The sequence below is a fragment of the Anomaloglossus baeobatrachus genome, chromosome 3 (assembly GCF_048569485.1).
Source record: "Anomaloglossus baeobatrachus isolate aAnoBae1 chromosome 3, aAnoBae1.hap1, whole genome shotgun sequence".
In the NCBI taxonomy this organism is placed as follows: Eukaryota; Metazoa; Chordata; class Amphibia; order Anura; family Aromobatidae; genus Anomaloglossus; species Anomaloglossus baeobatrachus.
Window position 1 is genome coordinate 542,761,997 of NC_134355.1, and position 23,891 is coordinate 542,785,887.

General features: G+C 48.7%; 1 protein-coding gene across 2 annotated transcripts in view; it reads right to left on the reverse strand.

Annotated features, from left to right (window-relative positions):
• The window catches only part of CP (ceruloplasmin), a 235,614-nt gene extending 213,294 nt beyond the window's left edge, over positions 1-22,320 (reverse strand). For both annotated transcript variants that reach the window (XM_075340801.1, XM_075340802.1), the window contains exons 1-2: positions 22,148-22,320; positions 4,742-4,986 (exon numbers count right to left, since the gene is read on the reverse strand). In XM_075340801.1, the coding sequence (XP_075196916.1) occupies positions 4,742-4,986; positions 22,148-22,302 (400 nt within the window). In that variant the 5' untranslated portion in view covers positions 22,303-22,320. The remainder of the gene's footprint in view (positions 1-4,741; positions 4,987-22,147) is intronic.
• Between the last annotated feature and the right edge of the window lie 1,571 nt (positions 22,321-23,891).

The window sequence follows — 23,891 nt, forward strand, 5'->3', positions numbered from 1 at the left end:
GGCATTTCCGGGCTCTCAAACAAGACGGGTACGTCACAGGATGCCGGCGCCACTCAGATTGAGTGACAGGGCTGTGGGCGGTGACTACCGCACGTCACAGCTCAGCATCGAGGGGAGGATCCGGAGGAAGTCAGTGTGGAGCCGGCGTCCTGCAGATGGTGTGAGACACGGGGCGCCAGTGTGCAGTACAGGGGGGGTTCTTCAGCTGAATCCCCCCCTGCACGTAAGTATGTGATCACACTATCCACCCGCCCGCTCTGCTGCGATGTCAGGAGAGCGGCCGGTGTCGGGCAGTGTGATCATCTGCTCCTCCCAGCAGCAAGACACTGACAGGCATGTCACCGCTGTGCTCTGCCATCTGTCCTGCTGCATGGGACCAACTGTCTGCACTCTGTCACCTGCACCACAAGTCACAGAGTGGAGACAGTTGGTAAAAGAGCACCTCTGCCCCCCCCCCTGTTCTTTCCCCACTCTCTTCTCTCCCCCCACTCTTCTCCCCCTCCCCTCTTCCCCCTCTTCTCTGCCCCCCTCTTATCCCTCTCTCCTCTCCCCTCTCTTTTCCCTCGCTCTCTTCCCCCCTCGCTCTCTTCTCCTCCCCCCTCGCTCTCTTTTCCTCCCCCCTCGCTCTCTTTTCCTCCCCCCTCGCTCTCTTTTCCTCCCCCTCGCTCTCTTTCCCCCCCGCTCGCTCTCTTTCCCCCCCGCTCACTCTCTTTTCCTCCCCCCTCGCTCTCTTTTCCTCCCCCCTCGCTCTGTTTTCCCCCCCGCTCGCTCTCTTTTCCTCCCCCCTCGCTCTCTTTTCCTCCCCCCTCGCTCTGTTTTCCCCCCCGCTCGCTCTCTTCCCCCCCCCTCGCTCTCTTTTCCTCCCCCCTCGCTCTCTTTTCCTCCCCCCTCGCTCTCTTTTCCTCCCCCCTCACTCTCTTTTCCTCCCCCCTCGCTCTCTTTTCCTCCCCCCTCGCTCTCTTTTCCTCCCCCCCTCGCTCTCTCTCTTTTCCCTCGCTCTCTCCTGGCATGGTCAGTACAGAAATCTCTCCATCGTGGAGGGGTGAGAGGGAGTAATAAACATGGAGTCCCTACTGTGTCTGTGTATTTATTTCTAATAAAGTATTTTTCTCTGTGTGGTCTTTTTTTTTTTAAACCCTTTATTGGAGATTCTTAATGGCCAGGTCAACTTTGGCCTGACATTAAGAATCTCGGGCTTTATACCAGCGGGTAAAACATAGCTGGTATTAACCCCTTATTACCCAGCGTGCCACCTGCCACCAGGGCCACTGGAAGAGTTGGATACAGCACCAGAAGATGGCGCTTCTATGAAAGCGCCATTTTCTGGGGCGGCTGTGGACTGCAATTCGCAGCGGGGGCCCAGAAAGTTTGGGCACCCTTCACTGCGGATTCCAATCCCCAGCTGCCTAGTTGTACCTGGCTGGACTCAAAAATTCGGCGAAGCCCATGTCATTTTTTTTTTAATTATTTCATGAAATTCATGAAATAAAAAAAAAAAAAGGGCTTCTCTATATTTTTGGTTCCCAGCCGGGTACAACTAGGCAGCTGGGGGTTGGGGGCAGCCCGTAGCTGCCTGCTGTACCTGGCTAGCATACAAAAATATGGCGAAGCCCACGTCATTTTCTTAAAAACGTTTTCAGGGAAAAACCTTTATAAAAAAAAAAATGCTTCCCTGCATTTCTATTGCCAGTGAAAGTAACACCAAGCAGCGGGGGCAAGCAGCCAGTAGCTGCTTTGGTTACCCTTAGCAACAGAAAATGCAGCGGGAGCCCACAAACAATGTGATTTTTTTGTTTTTTTATTTTTAATGAATTTTTTTTAAAAAAAAACGGCATGGGCTTCGCCCATCGAGCACCAGAGCATTTTACTGCTCAATTCATCCCAAGTAATCAGATGACTCCAGTGTCGGCCGATTACTTGTTCTGTGTCCCCCTGCATCCATCGCAGCGTGTACGGGCTGTGAGGTCAGCGGAGTGGAGACAGTGACATGCTCTGCTCTGACACATAGTGTGCTGCATGTCACTATCTTTCTCCACTCTGGCACTTGTAGTGCAGGTGACCAGATGCTACATGTCACTAACTGTCTCCACTATGGGACTTGTTGTGCAGGTGAGAGTGTATACAGTTGGTACTATGCAGCACAAATCACAGAGTGGGGCAGTTAGTGACATGTATCATCCGGTCACCTGCACAACAAGTCCCAGAGTGGAGACAGTGACATGCAGCACACTATGTGTCAGAGCAGAGCATGTCACCAACTTGCTCTGCTCTGTCATCTGCGGTGCTGCATGTCACGTTTTTGCCGCGATTTGGTGCCTTTTTTGCTGCGTTTTTGCTCACTGCGTTTTTAATCAGTGCACAATGCCATTAAAGATTGTTGATGAAAAAAATAAAAAAGGTCTGATGTCATTTACTTATTCAAAATGTTCATTGTATGCAGGAGAGCAGACAGCAGCTGCAGAACTACAAGGCTCAGCATCCTCCATCCAGGACTGTATGCAGTTTTTTACCCAAAAAGAAAAAAAAATGACGTGGGCTTCGCCATATTTTTGTATGCTAGCCGGGTACAGCAGGCAGGTACGGGCTGCCCCCAACACCCAGCTGCCTAGTTGTACCCGGCTGGGAACCAAAAATATAGAGAAGCCCTTTTTTTTTTTAATTATTTCATGAATTTCATGAAATAATTTAAAAAAAAAATGACGTGGGCTTCGCCTAATTTTGGTGTCCAGCCGAGTACAACTAGGCAGCTGGGGATTGGAATCTGCAGTGAAGGGTGCCCAAGCTTTCTTGGCACCCCCACTGCGAATTGCAGTCCGCAGCCACCCCAGAAAATGGCGCTTTCATAGAAGCGCCATCTTCTGGCGCTGTATCCAACTCTTCCAGCTGCCCTGATGCCGGGTGGCTAGCCGGGTAATAATGGAGTTAGGGCTAGCTGTATATTATCAGCTAGCCCTAAGCCCGAAATTCATGGTGTCACGCCAATATTAGACATGGCCACCATGAATTTCTAGTAATGATAAAAAAAAAAAAAACACAACACACAGAAAAATATTTTTATTAGAAATAAAACACAACACAATTAGTGACTCCATCTTTATTGAAATAAACCCCCCTCCGCAGTAATCCTGGGTCAGGGTCCCGCGCTGTCCAATCCGGATCCAATATCATCTGATCGGTTTGCTGGAAGGCAAAGCGATCAGATGATGTGTCAGGTTAAAGGATGTGAATCACATCACACATCAGCTGATTGTATAAAAGCCGATTATACAATCAGCTGAAGCATCAGTGCAAAAAAAAAATAAATAAACAAAATACTCACGTCTGTGCTGATTACCGGCAGCTCCTGCAGCGGAGTCTGATCCTGGCCCATCACTGCAGGAGCTGCCGGTAATCAGCTGATGAAGTCCCCTGACGGCAGGATCAGCTGATAGCCGGCCGAGCGCGAAGAAGCTGGCGAGACTACGATCAGCTGATGCGTCAGGTGACTGCATCAGGTGATCCACGGCCAGGTCCTGCAAGCTTTGTGCGTGCCCCGGGGAGACTGCACACAGCCGAAGCGGCGGGACCGGGACAGGGGCTGGAAGCGGGCATGGCACCAGGACCCTGCAGACAGGTGAGTATGACATACACACACACATACACACTCACACACACACTGTATATACACACACACACACACACTGTATATACACACACACACACACACACACACACACTGTATATACACACACAATGTATATACACACACACTGTATATACACACACTATATATACACACACTCACACACACACTGTATATATATATATATATATATATATATATATATACACACACTGTATATACGCGCACACACACTTTCTTCCCCTGGCTGTGCAGAGCTGCTGCTGGCTCTGTGATTTCTCTTAGTGCACATCCACTGGGAAGAGGCAGGGAGGAGGGTTTGGGTGGGAGCAGAGTGGGTGTATTAGACACAATGGGTGTGTTAGATAAGCTAGACACCGCCCTAGAGCCACAAAGAATTCTGGGACTTGTAGGAACTGAACACAGGAAGTCAGAGGAGAGATTAACCCCATCAGAGCTGGAGCCAGCAATGAGCATGTGCTGCTGGTGCACAATGAAAGGTAATTTTGCTGAAAAAACATAATAGATGTGTTGAGGGGCACATATTAGCAAGATTTATCAGAAAAAAAAAAATCTGTTTTGGTAACTGGACAACTTCTTTAAGGTTTAGCACATTCTGGTTGTTTCAAACACATTTCTGTACTCCTTGTTTCCATATGAGTCACCTTGAAGTTTTGCTGCCTTCAGTCTGAATCTACAACATGCCCATTACAACAACAAGAAGGAAAACCTTTGCATTAACACGTGTCCAAACTTTTAAACAACACAGTATACTACAGGGTTATTTCATCAATGGCATTTTTTTGTTTAACAAAGCAAAGTATTTGCATGACTATTGTTAATATGCAGTAAAAACCCAACTGGTCTGCAGAAAATTGCAGACACGTCCGATCTTCAGATTTTGATCCAAGCGTCTATGGGGGGGCGGTAAAATAAAAAACATACAATAATTGGACCGCACTCTGATGTCCAAATGGAGATATGTTTTTTTCTCCACATACGAGAAAAAATGGCGACACTTAAACCACACTCTGATCAAAGGTCCGAAGAATCGGTCAGCTATTCTTGTATGTGTTACTGCTATTCTTTTTACTTAGTTTTATATGTACAGTCATTTACCTTCATTTTCCTTTGTGTACTGCACTCCATGTGGGTGTAAGGAGTAAGGTCTGGATGCAAAATTCTTGAGATGAATCGTAATTGTGTCACCAACCTCAGCTGTTATAATCGGGCCCAAAAATCCCAGCCATTCTTGTTTCTTGATTTCTTCTGAGTATGAGTCATTTGTATATTGCAGGTAAAACGCTTTCATATAGCGTCTGCCTATTCTGTTGGAGCCAGGTTGTAGATAGATGCTAGCATGCCTGTATAAAAAGATGACAATTATTAGAGATCATTTACACCAGCCATTTTTTCAAGCCATATGTATTTATGTGCTGAAGGCGCTGTACTACTGTTACATTTGTTGACTGTCTTGCTTTTCATTGTCATTAGTCTGAAAAATGTGAGGAAAAGTGTCTCATGACATCAGACATCACACCACATGTTCTAGCACAGCCAAACAGGGGGAGAATCACAAGAACTTTAAAAAATGAGGGCAAGGAAAGCAGCGCCATTGTAAATTTCTACAGCCGAGGGATTAGAGGTAAGAGTCATAGGTCATAACACATAGGAAAAAACATAGGAGAAAACGACCTACATCTGATTGTGGTATACAACCGTATTGCTGAAGCATATAGAAAATGTTGTGGAAATCTCAGTATTAGGCCCGTTTCACACGTCAGTGAAAAACAGTGACGTTTTTCACTGGCGTGTAAAACACGCACATGTCCCTGCGTGTGCCATGAATCACGGCACACGTGGGTTGTCTAAGTGCAATCCGAGCTCCGTTCTCCGTGGTCCGTGATTGCACTTAGAGATTAACTCACCTGTGCCCGCTCCCGCTCTCCATGGTGCTGATCGCTCCCGCGGTGCAGCATCCGGCCGGCGCTGACCCCCGCAGCAGCTGCTTCCGGGCCGGCTGTGTCGTGCATCATGAATATGCGCGACAGTAATGAGCCGGCTCAGAAGCAGCAGGCAGAACAGGCTGCAGAGAGCGTCGCTGGAGCTGGGTGAGTAAAAATGATTTTTATTTTAAAAGCACGTTTTTTTCTGGCACGTGTCTCACGGATCACACCACTGCGTGGTCCGTGGGACATCAGTGATGCCAGAAAAAATGGACATGTCTCCGTGCGGCAATCACGCACACGCGGGTACGCCGCACGGAGACACGTGCAGTGAAAAATCACTGATGTGTGAGCAGACCCATTCATTATAATGGGTCTGCGTATGTCAGTGATTCTGGTACGTTTAAAAAAAAAAAGCACAAACGTACCAGAATCACTGACGTGTGAAACAGGCCTCAGGCCTCTTTCACACATCAGTATTTTGCATCCGTGTTTTGTCAGTGTGTCATCAGTGTTTGGATGCCAAAGCCAGGAGTGGAACTTATAGAGAAGAACTATATGAAAGACTGACAACTGTTCTGTGTTTTGGAGACACTCCTGGTTTTGGCATCCAAACACTAATGAAACACAGATGTGTGAAAGAGGCCTATGAGTAATAATGCAAAGATTAAAGTGAAATAGGGAGGTGCTGGATCTGCATAGTCAGTGTGAACATGAATTAATTGATCAGTGATCTACTGCAATAACAGCACCTTAACAGCACTTTTTTAATTCCTCACACACTGTGCAAGAAAAAAGGGCAGTTTATAGCTGTCTATCCTAATTGCGACAGTAGAAAAATGCTGAAATCAAGACTTGTGTGTAATTTTGAAAATTACAAACCTGTTGTAGATTCCAAAAAAAGGATAATTATTTCACCCTAGTTGATATCATTGTTTCAAACAGCACGCTCGTTTCTGCTCCATAAATAAAGTGATACTTTTTTGGACAACTTGTGTAAACATTTTTTACTTCATTCAAAAAAGAAAAAAAGGTTTTGATACTCTGCAAACAGGAATATTTTTTGAACCACCCCTTGTGAAAAAGCTGCGGCTTCCGATTCCATTGCCTGTTTATAAACACCAGTAAGGCAGGTATCTGCCCAAAAAAGAGATAATTTTCTGACCTGACAGTTTTTACAATTTAAGTAGCCTAAAATGTTTGCTATTGCAGTGTTAATTAGCCTGTTTGTTACAAATAGTTTTCCAAAATCAAGATAAGTTGAGATCACTTTAATGCAAACACAGCCTGATTAATGTTATACCACTAAAAATGGGTTCAATATAGTCCAAGGACACCTCAGAGTGTTAAGATACCGTCACACATAACGAGATCACAAGATCGCTGCTAAGTCACCGTGTTGGTGACGCAGTAGCGATCCCGTTAGCGATCTCGTTATGTGTGACATCTACCAGCGATCAGGCCCCTGCTGTGAGATCGCTAGTCGTTGCAGAATGGTCCAGGCCATTTTCTTCAAAGGCAATGTTCTGCTGGGCAGGACACATCGCTGTGTTTGACACTGTGTGACAGGGTCACAGTGACTGCTGAGATCGTTATACAGGTCGCTACTGTGACCTGTATTGTTCCTGCATCGTTGGTAATATCTGACTGTGTGACATCTCACCAGCGACTTACCAGCGATCCCTATCAGGTCGCATCGTTTTCGGGATCGCTGGTAAGTCGTTGTGTGTGACTGGGCCTAAGACACTATTCTAGACATGTATTTTCTGGGCAATCAGAGGCTTTACATTTTTGAGATTTGGAGCAAATTTATCCAGAAAGTCCTAGAGATTACAAGGACCCAGTGGGTCGATGGACAGATCAATATAGTAAGGTGACTCCCTTTAGAAACTCATAGGCAAAGCAAGTTGTGGTAGGAGGCAGCCTCATACAGACACAGGGAAAGTGTTTATTTCAATAAATTACTTTTGTGTGTTTTTTGCTTTTTATTAATGTGCTAGTAATTGAGGTATCTGATGCCTCTCCATTACTAGCACCAAGGCTTGACGTCAGCTGTGTTTTTGCACACTTCACAGCTGACATCAACCCCACCTCCATTAACCCGATTGACAAGGCACCAGGGAATTGGGAAGAGCCGGGGTGAGGTGCCAGAATTGGAGCATCTAATGTGATGTCCACTTCTGGAGCAACTGCGGGCTGGTATTTTTAGGCTGGGAAGGGTCCTATAATCATGGACGTTACAAGCCTGATAATATCAGCACACAGCTGTCTGCTTTACCTTTGCTGGTTACCAAAATGGGTGGGACCCCATGTTGTTTTTTTCATAACATTTTTTATTTGGTTCGTAGAAAGCTATACAATCTAACTATTTATCTATTATCTATCCAGCCATCTATCTATCATTATCTGTACACATCTTTAACACAAAAAATTAGTGATGAGCGAGTACTAAAATGCTCGAGTGCTCGATACTTGAATTAAACAGGTCAGACACTTTGACGGGCTCGATTTGAGTCTCAAGTATAATGGAAATCAATAGGAAACTCGAGCATTTTTTGAAAGACACCAGCCCGGAGGAGGGCTTGGGGGGAGACTAAAAAAACACAAAAATCAAAGAAGCACTGAAATGGATGAAAACAGCACTCAATTGGAATGGGGACAGCATGGGGAAGTCACCTGGATGTATCTGACTCCAAGGTCGCTGCTGGGAACAATGTTGTCAGAGTATTACGTCACTTTTATGGACTGACAAAAAAACACACAAAACAGAAACTAAAATTAATTTTACTGGTAAAATTGTTAACAAACATTCTTTCCTGTATTATGACTTGTATATAAGATAAAATAAAAAGGGGGAGGGTGAAAATTCCCCCTCCACTCATTAGGCTATGTTCACACGTAGTGTCTTTGCACTTTTGCATTGCTTTCAATGTTAACAAAAAACGCTGCAAAAACGCTGAAGAGTTGACATGCGGCTGCTTTCTAAAAAGTCAGCAGTTTTCCATTGCTGTCTGGAAAAAAAAAACAATTGTGGAAGTTAGATTTATGAAATTTTCTAGCTTTTGCTGGTACAGTAAAAATCGGCTTTTAATTTGCATAAAACGCATGAAAAAACGCTGAAAAAACACAGCAAAAATTCAACAATTGAACATAGCCTTATTAGCTGGGTCATCTCTCACTGTTTTTTCCCGTTACATATCTCCACAGTAGATGACCTTGAGGAGGAAATAAAACTTTTAACATTTTACTACCTTATCTGGGCCTATGGTGTGTGACATGTGACGCGCCCACGGGGTCTTGGGGGTTACTCGTTACCGGACCGTGGTGCTTTTCCTGGGTCGCCGCAGTAGCCTTGCCCGGTCTGTGACCCCAGCAGTGTCAATAAAGCTGGGGATGGGGACGATGGGGATAGTTGTTTGTGACGCCACCTGTGGTGTGTGGCTATAATGGGAGCCGCCGCTGCCGAGGGTCTCTCTCTTCTGGGGCGGATGGTAATGCAGCTTGGATGTAGCAGCTCTCCACAGGTAGAGCTTGGCCCCAGGAAGGACGATAGGAGTAGTAGTTGCCTATGGCGCAGGGGCGCGAGGTTGAGAGCGACGGCAGTAATGGGACGACACAGAGGGTGCAGTTCAGGTTCTTTACTCATTGGAAGCACACCACCGTTGGAGTTCCTGGCTGCGCTGTGATGGACTTCAGCCAATCCCGGATACTTCGGAGGTCGAAGCCAGTGTTTCCTTCTGTGCCTCACCTTTCCACGGTTTCCCTCCACCTCAGCTCCTGTTCTGTGGAATGAGTCATGGGTGCCTTCTGCACTCCCCACTAACCCTCGGCTCCCCCTTCTTTCCTAAGAACCCAGGTCGAGCTTCCAGTTCCAGACCACGGGCCCCTGACTATCCGTGTCCGAGCTTGCTTATCTCCTCCTGAGTGCGATCTGGCAATTCCTGCACCTGGAGCTAACTCCTGACTGACTTGAGTGTGAGATGGCTCCTAACTTCCCTGTTGGTGCCCCGCCTCCCGGGTTCCTGAACTAGTGGGCAAGAGGTCCCATACCTCGTGATGGCCACCTCAGCACCTTCCCTAGTCCAGTCCCAGTGGAAGAGCTCCCGTGTTATGTGTTGATTGAGTGTGTTGTTGGTTGTTTACCGGTGACGACCTCCTCCGTTTCCAAGGTGAATACTGCACCTCGGGTGAGGCGCAGTACCCTGTGGCGCCTGAAGCCGTAGGGGGCCACACATGGTTAGACACATCCTGTTTAATTCATGAAGGAGGCACTCTGAACCTCATAAAGCCTATGCAGACCATGCAAGAACTGGCAAAAATTAGAAGGATAGGGACTCAGATACACCCTATATTAGACATAAAGGAGGGTCTCATACACATTCTGTTAAAATTGTTAGGTGTTGGGACTGCTAGACACATAAAGCATATGAACTAAATGCTAAAACTAAAAAAAACAATGTTTTTTGCCATTATTAACGATTGGGACTACTATACTGGGTAAGCCTATGCACTAAGTGCAAGGACTGAAAAACATTTACCCCTGGGGGGTATAAATATATATGTAAGAGAATTGTAGGGTTAGGCCTCATACACACCTGGAAAAATTAAGAGTGAGGGTCACATTATGACCCTGTTGGTATGGTGAAAGAGGAGGAGGACATGAAAAAGAAGAAAATAAGAATACATATACTCTTTTTTTGGGTTTGAAGGGGTGCACGGGAATACACCAGATTAAAAAAAATAATAATTAGAATTGGCTTTATGTTTCTTTGCTGTCATCCGGTGGCGTTGAGAAGTCTTCGCCAATCCAAGCCTTTTTGTCTGGACCAATCTAAGACTCAGTCTGTCAGCATTTTCAGTTGACAGGTCAATGTGCCTATCAGTTATTATTCCCCCAGCAGCACTAAAAACTTGCTTTGACACAACGCTAGCAGCAGGGCAAGGCAGCACCTCCAATGCTTAGAGGGACAGTTCATGCCACGTACCCAGCTTGGATACCCAGTAGTTGTACAGTGGAATCACAGAGGATGCTGTTACGGTCACTATGTAATCCTTCACCATCTTCCATCACGTTTCCCTCCTTGTCAGTATACCACACGCATCAGGACCTCGGCGCAGGAAAAAGGTCTAATGAAACTGTCGCGGGCGGGGAGGAGGGTGTCAGCACACTACGCTCACCCCTTCTGCTCGGGTCCGGCGGCTGCTGCTCAGTGGTGGCTCGAGCGGTGGGCCGGATCCCGGGGGGTTTCTCGAGCGGCACTCCTCGCCCGTGAGTGAAAGGGGGTTGATGGGTGTGGGAATTGTTTATTGTCCGTGACGCCACCCACGGTTGTGGTGATTTCACCACCGCTGCTCGATGTGGGGATCCCGGGGATGGTGATGCGGAGCAGCCAGGTGTTGTGTTGCCCCTCCGTGGGTAGGGGTTGGTGATCCCGGGGCCCGGTGATGGTTTGGGAGGTGCAGGGCCTGGTGGGCGCAGGGACGCGGGGGCAGCGCTGTGCCTTGCGGCACTGTGGTACTCACTCAGCCTGAGACATTGACACAGTTTTACGGTAAACCACACGGCTGGAAAGACGGTTCCCACGGACGGCCGCACTTGCTCTCCCAGTAGGTGACGGTGATGTCCCTTTTCCTTGCACCTTTGTTTCTATGTTGGTAGCGATGGGTTCCCACCGGTAACCCGCTCCCCGGTTTCAAGCTGGACCGGAGGAGCTCTACTCTTTGCCCGCAGGCGCTGGCCCTGAGAAACTGGTGCCTTGGCGGTGGCGGTGTCTCTCTTACACTGGTTGGGCTGTTGCCTTCAATCGGGACTTGGTTGTTGGGGGATCTACGTCCCCTTCACTGACGGATTTGGCAAATTCTGGCAACTCCAAGCCTTGCCGGGGTCCGAGAGGCCCCTGCCCTGGTGCTGACTGTCCTTCGGAACACTGCTCCAGACCGCCGGGCCACTACCCGTCCGCGGTCCTTCCAGGAACTTCCCAACGGTCCCCCTCCAGACAGTCACCGCCGTTGCTGACCTTGCTGACCTGTCCTGCACACAGCTGGACTACTTCAGGCTTTCTCTCTGTCACCACTCTTGCTTTCCTCCTTTACCACTTTTCTTCCTTCTACTTTCACTTCCTTAACTCCTCTTAGCTGTTTACTCAAGCCCTGCCTGGGCTACTCTCCTGTTTACTCTTTCATGTCCCTCTCTGGACTCAACTTCACTCGAGCCCTGCCTGGGCTAATCTGCCTGGTTCTTCCCGCCTCCAGAGCTGTGACCTCCTCGGTGGGCGGAGCCAACCGCCTGGCCCACCCCCTGGTGTGAATCATCAGCCTCTGGAGGAAAGCAACAAGGATTTTTGGTTAGCTTTGGTGTTCCTGACTGGGATGTAGGGTGTGGTGGTGTGTGACCTGTGTCCCCTGGCTTGCCCAGGGCGACACATTCCCCCTTAGCAAAATGCAGACCGTCCGCGGGCTGCCGTCCAACACCGGATTTATTTTTCTGTAAAGATAACATGGTAAAATAACATATGTACATTTTTAATAAATCTTCCCTTAACGGGAGGCACATTTCTTAAACGTTGCATAACGGTTTACGGTTACGGTTTCCGCTCTCTCCCACCCAAGCAACCTGGCCCTGATGCTGCCCCTAAAGCCCAGGCAGCACCCCTTGACCCACAGTCCAGCACACGGTATCCGAGCGGGATCTGTCCTTCCCTCCAGAGGGTAGCCACCGGTTCCTTTGGTGGCTGGGCCCCAGCCTGCTCTGCTCAGGGCCCTCCCTCCAACCTGCCTCTCTGGAGGCGGCATTGCGGAAACGGTAACTGCAAACAACTTATTTACAAGCCACTAACGTTTGTGGTTGCCCTGCAAGGTCACAGGCTTGTCCATGAGCAGTTCCTCATGCAAAACTTTTTAAACGGTCCCCACGGGGACAATGGTGCCGGCTCCAGCCGGTTGCAAATCACAAAGAAAATCAGGTGATGTACTCGGTATCATCATTTTTCTTCATTTTCTGCAAACTTTTCAAACCTTTAAACAACAGTTCACACAAACTTTCTGTGGTGGTCCCAACGGGGACGGTGCAGCGGGCATCCGCTGCCCTACTCCAGACTTTCAGGCTCAGGCGCTCCTTCCAAGGGAGGGGGCGCGGCGGTCACTCGGGACTCTTGGCTGCCCCTTAACTTAGCGTCCAGCGCGAACCACCCCCGCTCCCCACAGTGCCGGGTGTATTGCACAATGTCTCCCGGCATTAGGTTGCGGCCGGGATGCTCCTCAGGCAGGTGGGCATTCACATCCCGCCGGGCCACAAACACTTCAGCCTCCAGGCCCGGTTCACAGATAAACCCATAGCCCCGGCGGACATCAAACCGTCTCACCTGCCCTTCGTACAGCGGGCCCCGGACACGGAACGTGGCCTGGCGGAGATTCTCTTTCTCCCGGATAGCTCGGGCCACTAGCTCGGCTTTCTTCCGTTCCCTCTCAGCGATCTCCAAGCCCAGCGGTACCGGCTCCCTATCCCAATACGGCGCTGCTGCCAGCGCCGGCGCACGGGTCGGGCCCCGCGGGACATTCTGGACGTTGCCCACTGTCAGGAATCTGGGCGGCGTGTCCCGCGGTGTCTTGGCCTTGGGCGCTGCCTTGCAGCAACAACCCGGCGCTACCTCAGCCGAGGTGTGGGGGATGGGCATAGGGGCTTTCCGCTGCTGGGCCTTCGGCTCGGAGCGGGTCATCGGCTCCGGCTCGGGGGGTTTTTCAGGGGATGCCTTCGGTTCAACCTTCGGAATCTTCCACGGTAACACCTCCGGTTTACTGCGGGCTCCGGCTACAGGTCGGTCCGCCTGGGCGGGGACGCTGGGTATTTCTACCGGTTGCGGTGGTAGCAGGCCTAGTGGCGGGGTCACGGCCTCCGAGACGGGTGGCGAGGGAGGCAACGAGGGGAGAGGGCTTGGACCGGGCCCCGCAACCGCGATGACCGGCCCTTCCAGGGCATCGGGACGTGGGTCACTCACCCTCCCTTTCTCCGCTTCCTCCTCGCGTCTCCGCACGGTGGCTATAACATCCGCCATGTCGGTCTCCCACTCCTCCATGAGGAGCTGCATCCTGACCTGCAGCCTTTGGTAGAGCTGCGCGGTTCGGATTTCCACCCACGCCGCGGTTCCAGGCGCGGGGGCTACGGTGTCGCGGGACGGCATCCACATGATTCTTCTTCTTCCAGGAACGGCTTCTTCTTCTTCCAGGAACGGTATGTATGCAGAGTCCTGGCGTCCCTGCTTTTATAGCTGCAGCTACATGCAGCCAGCCGCCATCGCGTCCCCCTTAGCTCTTTCCGGCCCCTCCTCTCTCGGGGCGGGGTTTTTGCCTTCGCGCCTCTACTACTTGAGAAGGCGCTCGAGCGGGAACTTTTCGCGCCAAAGATGGCGGCTTCTGAAATTTTTCTGCCGGATACCTCCGGCGGTAACAAGGCGCACCTCTACCAGACGGCAGAGCGGTAAGATCCTGTTCGTGACGCCAAGTTGTCGCGGGCGGGGAGGAGGGTGTCAGCACACTACGCTCACCCCTTCTGCTCGGGTCCGGCGGCTGCTGCTCAGTGGTGGCTCGAGCGGTGGGCCGGATCCCGGGGGGTTTCTCAAGCGGCACTCCTCGCCCGTGAGTGAAAGGGGGTTGATGGGTGTGGGAATTGTTTATTGTCCGTGACGCCACCCACGGTTGTGGTGATTTCACCACCGCTGCTCGATGTGGGGATCCCGGGGATGGTGATGCGGAGCAGCCAGGTGTTGTGTTGCCCCTCCGTGGGTAGGGGTTGGTGATCCCGGGGCCCGGTAATGGTTTGGGAGGTGCAGGGCCTGGTGGGCGCAGGGACGCGGGGGCAGCGCTGTGCCTTGCGGCACTGTGGTACTCACTCAGCCTGAGACATTGACACAGTTTTACGGTAAACCACACGGCTGGAAAGACAGTTCCCACGGATGGCCGCACTTGCTCTCCCAGTAGGTGACGGTGATGTCCCTTTTCCTTGCACCTTTGTTTCTATGTTGGTAGCGATGGGTTCCCACCGGTAACCCGCTCCCCGGCTTCAAGCTGGACCGGAGGAGCTCTACTCTTTGCCCGCAGGCGCTGGCCCTGAGAAACTGGTGCCTTGGCGGTGGCGGTGTCTCTCTTACACTGGTTGGGCTGTTGCCTTCAATCGGGACTTGGTTGTTGGGGGATCTACGTCCCCTTCACTGACGGATTTGGCAAATTCTGGCGACTCCAAGCCTTGCCGGGGTCCGAGAGGCCCCTGCCCTGGTGCTGACTGTCCTTCGGAACACTGCTCCAGACCGCCGGGCCACTACCCGTCCGCGGTCCTTCCAGGAACTTCCAAACGGTCCCCCTCCAGACAGTCACCGCCGTTGCTGACCTTGCTGACCTGTCCTGCACACAGCTGGACTACTTCAGGCTTTCTCTCTGTCACCACTCTTGCTTTCCTCCTTTACCACTTTTCTTCCTTCTACTTTCACTTCCTTAACTCCTCTTAGCTGTTTACTCAAGCCCTGCCTGGGCTACTCTCCTGTTTACTCTTTCATGTCCCTCTCTGGACTCAACTTCACTCGAGCCCTGCCTGGGCTAATCTGCCTGGTTCTTCCCGCCTCCAGAGCTGTGAACTCCTCGGTGGGCGGAGCCAACCGCCTGGCCCACCCCCTGGTGTGAATCATCAGCCTCTGGAGGAAGGCAACAAGGATTTTTGGTTAGCTTTGGTGTTTCTGACAGGGATGTAGGGTGTGGTGGTGTGTGACCTGTGTCCCCTGGCTTGCCCAGGGCGACACAAAACTGTCTCAGAACTTTGACAGTGTTGCCTCTGTTGGACCTGGTGTGTGTCTACCTCGTCTCTCCTCATTGGTTGCTCAAGGAACTATGATGTCAGCTAGCAGCTTTGTCAGATGGGAATTTTTGTACTAATTGTTTGACTGGGGTCTTCTGGTATTCTACCATTTTACAAGCCCTCTCCACCGCAGGAAGGAGAGATGGAAAGTTCTCCTTGTAGCGTGGGTCAAAATGCGAGGAAAGGCTGTGGGATATAAAGTCATCTACTGTATATGTGTCAGGCGTAAACATATTTAGTTCACAGCAAGCGTAGGGGTATAAACATTTACAGTTTGCCTAAGGCAATTAAAGACCCCTAAACTAAAGACTATTTATTAAAACATAACCTCATTTATTGTTCTGTATTTATACATTTTAACTGCATTGTACAAACATTTTAAAACCTATTAGGAACTACAATGGATAATTCTATCTTTTTTACTCCAAGTCGTAATCATACTTTGCTCTATAGTAATTATTAAGTTTATAACAGCTAGAGAAAGGCCTATTGTCTAGCACTAAATATTGGTAATGGGCCATGGTGCAAACCATTGTTTTTAATTAGAAAGCTTCAATGGTTTATGCCATGGCTCATTACCGATATTGAGAGCTAGACAATAGGCCTTTCTCTAGCTGTTATAAATGTAATAATTACTATAGATCAAAGTATGATTAGTTCGAGGAGTAAAAGAGATAGAATTATCCATTGTAGTTCCTCTTAGGTTTTAAAATATTTGTTCAGTACACTTAAAATTTAGAAATATAGAACACTAAAGGTTACGTTTTAATAAATAGTCTGTAGTTTAGGGGTCTTTAATTGCTTTACGCAAACGGTAAATCCATGTGTACCAGACTCCCAATAGGCAAGATTTTGCTGTCTCTGCCAGGAAGGCAATTCTCCATCTGCACCTCTTCCCTCTCCTCCTCTTCAGCCCATCCACGCTGAACAAATGGGCTAAAGCTGGCTGGTAGTACCCTCTGTAGTGCAGGCAACCATCTCCTGTTCCTACTCCTCCACTTCAGCCTCTTCCTCCTAATTATCACCCAATCCATGCTGAGAACATGAAATGGAGCTGAGTTGGGTGGTATCACCCTTTGTACTTTCTCCCTCCATCTCCACTTGGTCCACATACAAAGCTTCCTCTTTAATTGTGAACAGCGAGTATTTGAGTAGACACAGAAGCGGGTGGTTATGCTGATAATGGCGTCATTGTCACTCACCATCTTGTCTGATTCCTCAAAGTTTTGTAGAACCTCACAAATGTCAGACATCCATGCCCACTCATTGGTTCTCATGTGTGGAGGCTGAACAGACTACCAATGGGCATAATGTAGCTGGTATTCAACTTCTGCCTTCTGCTGCCCATAAAGTTTTGCCAATGTGTAATGTAGAGTTCCAGGACATGGGCATGTTGCATACCAGTTGGTGAGCTGGCACTTGCAGGCACTGCTGCAGCACTGCCAGACCACTGGCAGCTGTAGATGATGTGCGGAAATGGGCGCACACGTAGCATACCTTCACAAGTAGCTCAGGGAAGTCTCGGTAGGTTTTCAGAAACCACTGAACCACTCCATTGTGCAAGGGACCAGGCATGGTACATGTGCAAGGTTGCCAAGCTTCAGATCTGCCACCAGGTTACAGTGATTATCACACACAACAATGCCAGGTTATAGGTTCAGCAGCAGTAGCCACTGATATGTTTTGTCTTCTATAGCTTTCCACAACTCTGCGGTGGTGTGCTGTTTGTCACCTACACAAATTAGTTTCACCAGAGCCAATTGCCACTTCACCCAGGTAGTGCTGCAGTGCTTCCAGCTTCTGACTGACATGGACAACAATTCAGTGAAAGAGGAGGAGGAGGGGGTGCAGGAACTAGTGTAGGAATTGGGGGAGCCCTGATAAAACTAGGACCTGCAATCTTAGGCATTGGTAACATGTGTGCTGTTCCTGGGTCTGACTCGGTACCAGCCTCCACAAGGTTCACCCATTGTGCCGTTAGGGAAACATAGTATCCCTGGCTACAAGCACTTTCATGTATCGGTGGTTAAGTGGACCTTCCCGGTAACTGCGTTGGTCAGTGCACAGGTGGTGTTATTGGACACGTGCTTGTGTAAGGTGTTTGCCCAAGACAGCTGTGATGCCCTGGACCCCCAGGGGTCACAGTACACTAACACCACACACACACCCCCTCCCCTGGGTAGGTGACACCAGTCAATCAAATCCTTGTTGCCACCCTCTAGGCTTGATGTCGACACCAGGTGGGGCAGAGCCAGGCGGTTGACCCCACCCACCGAGGCGTTCACAGGCCTGGAGGCGGGAAAAGACAGCGGAGTTTGTGGCAGGCAGTGAAAGTGAGAGGAGTGAAAACTGTTGGTGTCTGGGTTGGAGCCCAGGCACGTTCAGCAAGGTCGGCAGACGGTGGCCATCTGCAGGAGTTGGTGTAGGTCAGCGGAACCGTAGGACCGGGGTCGGGCGGTGGCCCGCTGGTACCGAACCGGGGAGCAGACTGAAGTCAAGCAGCAAGGCAGGGTACTCTGACCCCGACTAGGCTAGGAGCCGCCGAAAAGGTCTAATTATCTGATTGCGGTCTGGACCTCAGGGGTTCATTCCCACCTAAGTCCCGTCAGAAGGCAACAGCCCAAACCATCCGGATAAGTGCCACCACCAAGGGCCAGAGATCCCAGTGCCAGCGCCTGCGGGCAAACGGGCTCTCCCGACATGTACACGCCGGGGAGCGGACTACCCGTGGGAAGCCATAGGAGTCAAATACACTTACACAGGTGCAGGAAAACGACAGCCACCATCAACCCGTCCGGGGAGAGTGAGAACACTGCAGCCGGCTGTGGACCCCGTCCATCCAGCCGTTTGGTTTACCAGAGACTCTGTCCTGCTGTGTCTGAGTGAGTACAACATTACCATCCAGCACTGCGCTGCACCGCAACGTTGCACCTGTGCCCACGCTGCCTCCCCGCCTCGGCACCTGCACCTATACCTCCTCCCTACTCCCCAACTGGGGCCCCGGGACCAACAGCCCCTACCCACTGAGGGGTCAACACCTTAGCTGCTCTCCGCCATCGCTCCCGGGATCCCCCGTCACCAGCAGCAGTGGTGCCCACCATCACCACAACCCGTGGGTGGCATCACGACCGACATCCCAAATTCCCACCAAAAACCTCCCCTTTTCACTCGTGGACGAGGAGGCGCTGCTCGAGCCCCGGGTCCGGCCCCGTGCTTGAGCCACCGAGGAGCAGAAGCACCGGACCCGAGCGCCAGCGAGTCCAGACGAGCGGCGTTCTCACCCCTCCACCCGCGACACAGCCACCATCATCAGGTTGCAGAAAGCATTAATGTCTGCAAGCAGTCTGGAAATGTGCCCATTTAGTGTTTGGGCTTGTGGGTGGCTGGCTGGGCATTTTCTTTTTTGTTCCAAGGCCTGGAGCAGGGGCAATGGAACGCTGTGCTGGGACAAGGAAGTGAACATGGTTGATGATGGTGGTTGCAAATGTGCAAAGACAGGTGCAGGGTGGATGGCATTTGCACCTGTTTCCTGGACAGGAGATTGGCAAGCACGTAGCACAGGGAAATAGGCAGTGTTGTCACCCACAGACACTGATTGTGGACCCAGATGTTCAGACCACCTAGTCAGGTGCTTTGATAACATATGGCTGAGCATGCTAGTGCAGTTCAGGCACCTGTCGATCTTGGTATGGCACAGGTTACAAATAACCATTATTTTATCGTCCACACTTTCTTTAAAAAAGCGCGAGACTGGGGAACACTTAACCATTGGCCTGGGAACTTGTCAGGTGTGGGTGTTATGAAAAACAGTTTCCCACCTTCTCCCTCTGGCCACCCCACTGCCCTGCCTGTTGTGGTGCTGTGGATCCCTCCACCACTACACTGCTGTCCTCGCTCTGCATGCCACCTTACCAGGTTGGGTCAGTAAATTTATCATCCACCACGTTGTCTTCCACTTACGCACTCTGGTCCTCCTCCTGACTTGTTGACTTAACAACATCACTTGTTGGCAACTCTCTCTCATCATCTACCTCTGAGACACTTCCGATGTTCCCCACTGTCGTTTTCTTGTGACTGTGGCTGCTTAAATATTTGGTTATCGCTACACAGAATCTGTCCATGTCCCACTGGAAACATGCAGGGCGAGAGGCCAAAAGCAATAAATGGAAATGTAAAGAGCTACTTGGAGTGTCTGAGTGTAAGATCCTTCTGGGACTCGCCATGGTGAGAAGGAGGATCAGTGTGAAGATTATGTGGTCCAGACTCTTAGTTAGTGAGACTGGACCGTATAGAAGACAGGGTGGTGCTGATATACTGTACATACTGGCAGCATTATCTGTCATCCAACTGTACACCTGTTTGCACTGTTCTGGCTTCAAGAGTGGTGCCCCGTGCCCCCCTGCAAAGTGGGAAAGGAAGATAGGTCTCGTGGATAAGAGTGTTTCTTGTGCTTCCACAGAAAGCGGTTTCACCTGACTCATGGCCCCGGCGTTCACCATCAGCAGCACGTCCACTTCCCCATCCCTAACTGCAAGCCTTGTGCATATTAAATTGGGTAGATGATATATGCCTACAAACTTTATGGTATTAATAGGGAATAGAATAGATGTAGCTCTGAAAAGGACTTTTGATTCTATGGTGCAGCAGCAGAGACTGCAAGGTAATAATCCCTACGAATATGCCTCAAATCCTAACGTATAACTCCTGCAGAGTGAACCGAGCATCGCATCACTGGTTCTTATATAGGCCCGCCCAATGAGGCAAGTTTACTACCTGAAAAGCAGCTGCGAAACATGCAGGATGGGGACTCGAACATGGCACTCAAGCACCAGAGATACTCAATCGATTATTGAGCAACCTGATGCTTGATTGAGTATCGATCAGTGGTGAGCAAACTTGCCCATCACTAATAGAAATCAGTAATTTCTTGAAAGCACAGATGGAAGACTAATTATGCACAGATGACGCACACATACACATGGATTGAAAAAAAAATCATATGCCACATGGATTGTTAAAATGTAGCATGCCACACATGAGCTTTTTATGGCCACTTGTGAAGGAGGACTAAACAAGTAGGTATCCACTTATGACACCAAGCAAAAATTAATTATGAAAAGTTGAAAAAAAAACACTAAGAGCTATTGTTGATGGAATACGTTATATACCCTGGCAAGAGTGAGAATGAAAATGATTATTTGTTATGTTGAATGGATCATTTTGGATGTGCGGGAAGCAGTGGGTGGGGGGGGGGGGAGTAAGGGAGTTGTTTTGGTCATTTTTTGCCTGTTTATTATTGTGAATGCAAAAAAGGTTTTATAACACTTTATCTGATTTAAAAATAAAGTTGCAGAACTTTTTTTTAGAATGTAACAATTTAGGCTGCTTTCACAAATCCGGTTTTAGCAGTGCGGCTAAATCCGGCTCTAAAACCTATGCAACGGATGCGGCGAAAAAAACGCATCCTTTGCATAAGTTTTTACATGATGCCGGTTGCGTCAGGCTACTGAGCATGCGCAGTGCAAAAAAAACGCATGCGGCGGCCGGATGCGGTTTTTGCCGCATCGCACCGCGATCATCCATAGGCATGCATTGGAAAAAGCGCTGCATCAGCCGGATGCGGCGCGATGCATTTTTTTTTTGCCGGACAAGAAAACGTTCCAGGCAACGTTCCGTCCGGCTGCCGCATGGGCTAAATATGCCGCATCCGGCAAAAACCGGACCGAACACAAGGGCATGCGGCCCAATCCGGCACTAATGACAGTCTATGCGGAAAAAACGCAACCGGCGGCAAAAAAAAACGGTTGCGTTTTTTCTGTAAAGAGCCGGATTGTGCCGCACAGCAAAAAACGGATGTGTGAAAGCAGCCTTAAGGGTGCAGTCCGGAATTTTTTTATTTTTAGTCTTTGCCCCTATAAGTGTACTAAAAAAAATACAAGTGGAGGTAATTTTGTTACTGGGCACATCATTGCCAAATTATCAGCTTTGTTCCTAGCTTCTGTTATGTTACATGACCTTCTCACTAAGATTATGTTCTCATGAGAGCATTTAAAAAAATAAATAAATAAATGGTTGCATGTTCATACAGCAAAAACAGACGATTATTCATCTGTATTGTCTACCATCTGTGTGTGTGTTCACATCCATATGCCATCCATATTTATACATTAAGTGTAAAGGTATGAAGGATAAAAAGCAAATAAACATTGCCATCTGCTGACCAAAGATGATAGAACAGAGAAAAGTAAAGAGAATGACACTTGGAGGAACCTAAGAGCGAAAGAAGACAAGAGGAAGAGAAGAGTAGAAGCACCAGGTCAGGTGACAGCTGTGGCGCATTTAATTATAAAAGCCCAGGAGAGCTGAGAAGGGGTGCAGTTGGCTCCTGAACCTCGAGCAGGACAGTTGCGTGAGGAGCAGAGCGAGCTTACAGCTGAAAATCCATAACCAGACCGAGGAAGACTGAAACTATTACCCGGGAGCACAGAGACCAGTCCCTGAGGATGACCGAGGCCAGTGTGCTAGGGATAAGAAGACTAATGGTCTACACAGAAGCCACTATATAATTTGGACCCAAATGTTGCACCCAAAGGGAATAACCTGCTCTGCCTTTGACATGATATACTACACCATCTGAGTCAAATATTAAAATTTAAATACTAAATACATTAAAAGAGGAAGCTTTGCAAATTCTCTACAGTCCTGTATACAATTAGTAGTATAATACTAGTTACTTACTCATCTTCAGGAATCGATTTACCAGATATTTTATTCATTCCACTGGGTGCAAAATCCCAGGTTCCTTCTCGGATTGCTATGTAGTATGTCCTCTCTTCTGCCTTCACATGTGCCCAATTCAAGATGGCGAGCAGGCATACTGCTAGGAGCTTCATCGTCCTGGGACAGGTCTGTCTCAGTGGCAAGCAGCGTGCAGTTATTCACTGGTGTCTCTAAACAATTTGTAAGGCAAGAGTTTCATAACCGAGATCTGTTTATACACAAGAGTAAACAGTGATTCCAGTAAAATCAGATGGCAGAAATCCTGCAATGTCCTAAGTGATCAAGAACACAAATATAATGCAAACCATCAAAGTGTATTCAGCTGCTTTCTGGCAAAACAAGAGTCAGATGATTAAAGAGAAATTATATTTGGGACTCTAGACGTGAACAGATACCTGATTAAAACAGACCTGTTGTCATATCTCACAGTATGGACTGGATAGTTTAGTAAATAGCTCTTTTGAACATGATGAGGCTGGTTTGTATACTTTCAAAATGTTTTAAACTTTTTTTGTCTTCTTTTAAAAAGATTTTATCAGACCAGTTTTTGCTCGATTCATATTGTCTCTCCAGGAATGGAGACAAACTCTACCGCAGCGCCACCTATTGGAAGTAGCGATCCTAAAAGTCAGAAGTGGATTTCTAACAATCCTTTGCATATGATTTAGGATTGTTTATGCCAGACCAGAATCCCAATTTGCAGACACGGTGTTTCGGGGTGCTTGCCCCTTGTCAGTGCAAAGTATGGGGTGTCTGGTCTGGCTCATGAGAAGTAATGTGGGGGGACCACGGGGGAACACTATTCTCCCTATGGAGACTTTGCAAGCCAGTCTACCTGGCTGCAAGTAAGGGGACTTATAGCTGCCACGCCCCTCTAGGAAATATTCAAATTGTCTCTCCAGGAATGGAGACAAACTCTAGCGCAGCGCCACCTATTGGAGGTAGCGATCCTAAAAGTCAGAAGTGGATTTCTAACAATCCTTTGCATATGATTTAGGATTGTTTATGCCCGACCCGACTCCCAATTTGCAGACACGGTGTTTCAGGGTGCTTGCCCCTTGTCAGTGCAAAGTATGGGGTGTCTGGTCTGGCTGCTTGATTCATAAAATCTGGATCCTAAAGTCATTCTGATAAGGAATTTCAACATACAGTTGAAACCAGAAGTTTACATACACTATTTATAGAGACACATCTGCATGTTTTTCTCACTATCTGACATGAAATCAGAATAAACCTTTCCCGTTTTAGGTCAGTTAAGAGCCAAAATTATTTATGGTTGCCAAATGCCAGAATAATGAGAGAGAGAGAAAATGTTTTAAATCATTTTTATTACTTTCAGCAAAGTCAAAAGTTTGCATACACTGAAGTACTATGCCTTTAAACAATATGGGACATCCCATATGATGATGTCATCTCTTCGGAAACATCTGCTTTATTGGCAACATCTGAGTTAATTAGAGACACACCTGTGGATATATTTTAATGCAGACCTGAAACACACTGCTTCTTTCTGTAGCATCATGGGAAATTTAAAGGAAATCAGCCAAGATCTCAGGAAGAGAATTGTGGACTTGCACAAGTCTGGTTCATCCTTGGGCACAATTTTCAGATATCTGAAGATGCTTTGTCCATCTGTACAAACAAGATGGGAATGTCCAGCAATCATACCGCTCAGGAAGGAGATGGGTTCTGTGTACAGAGA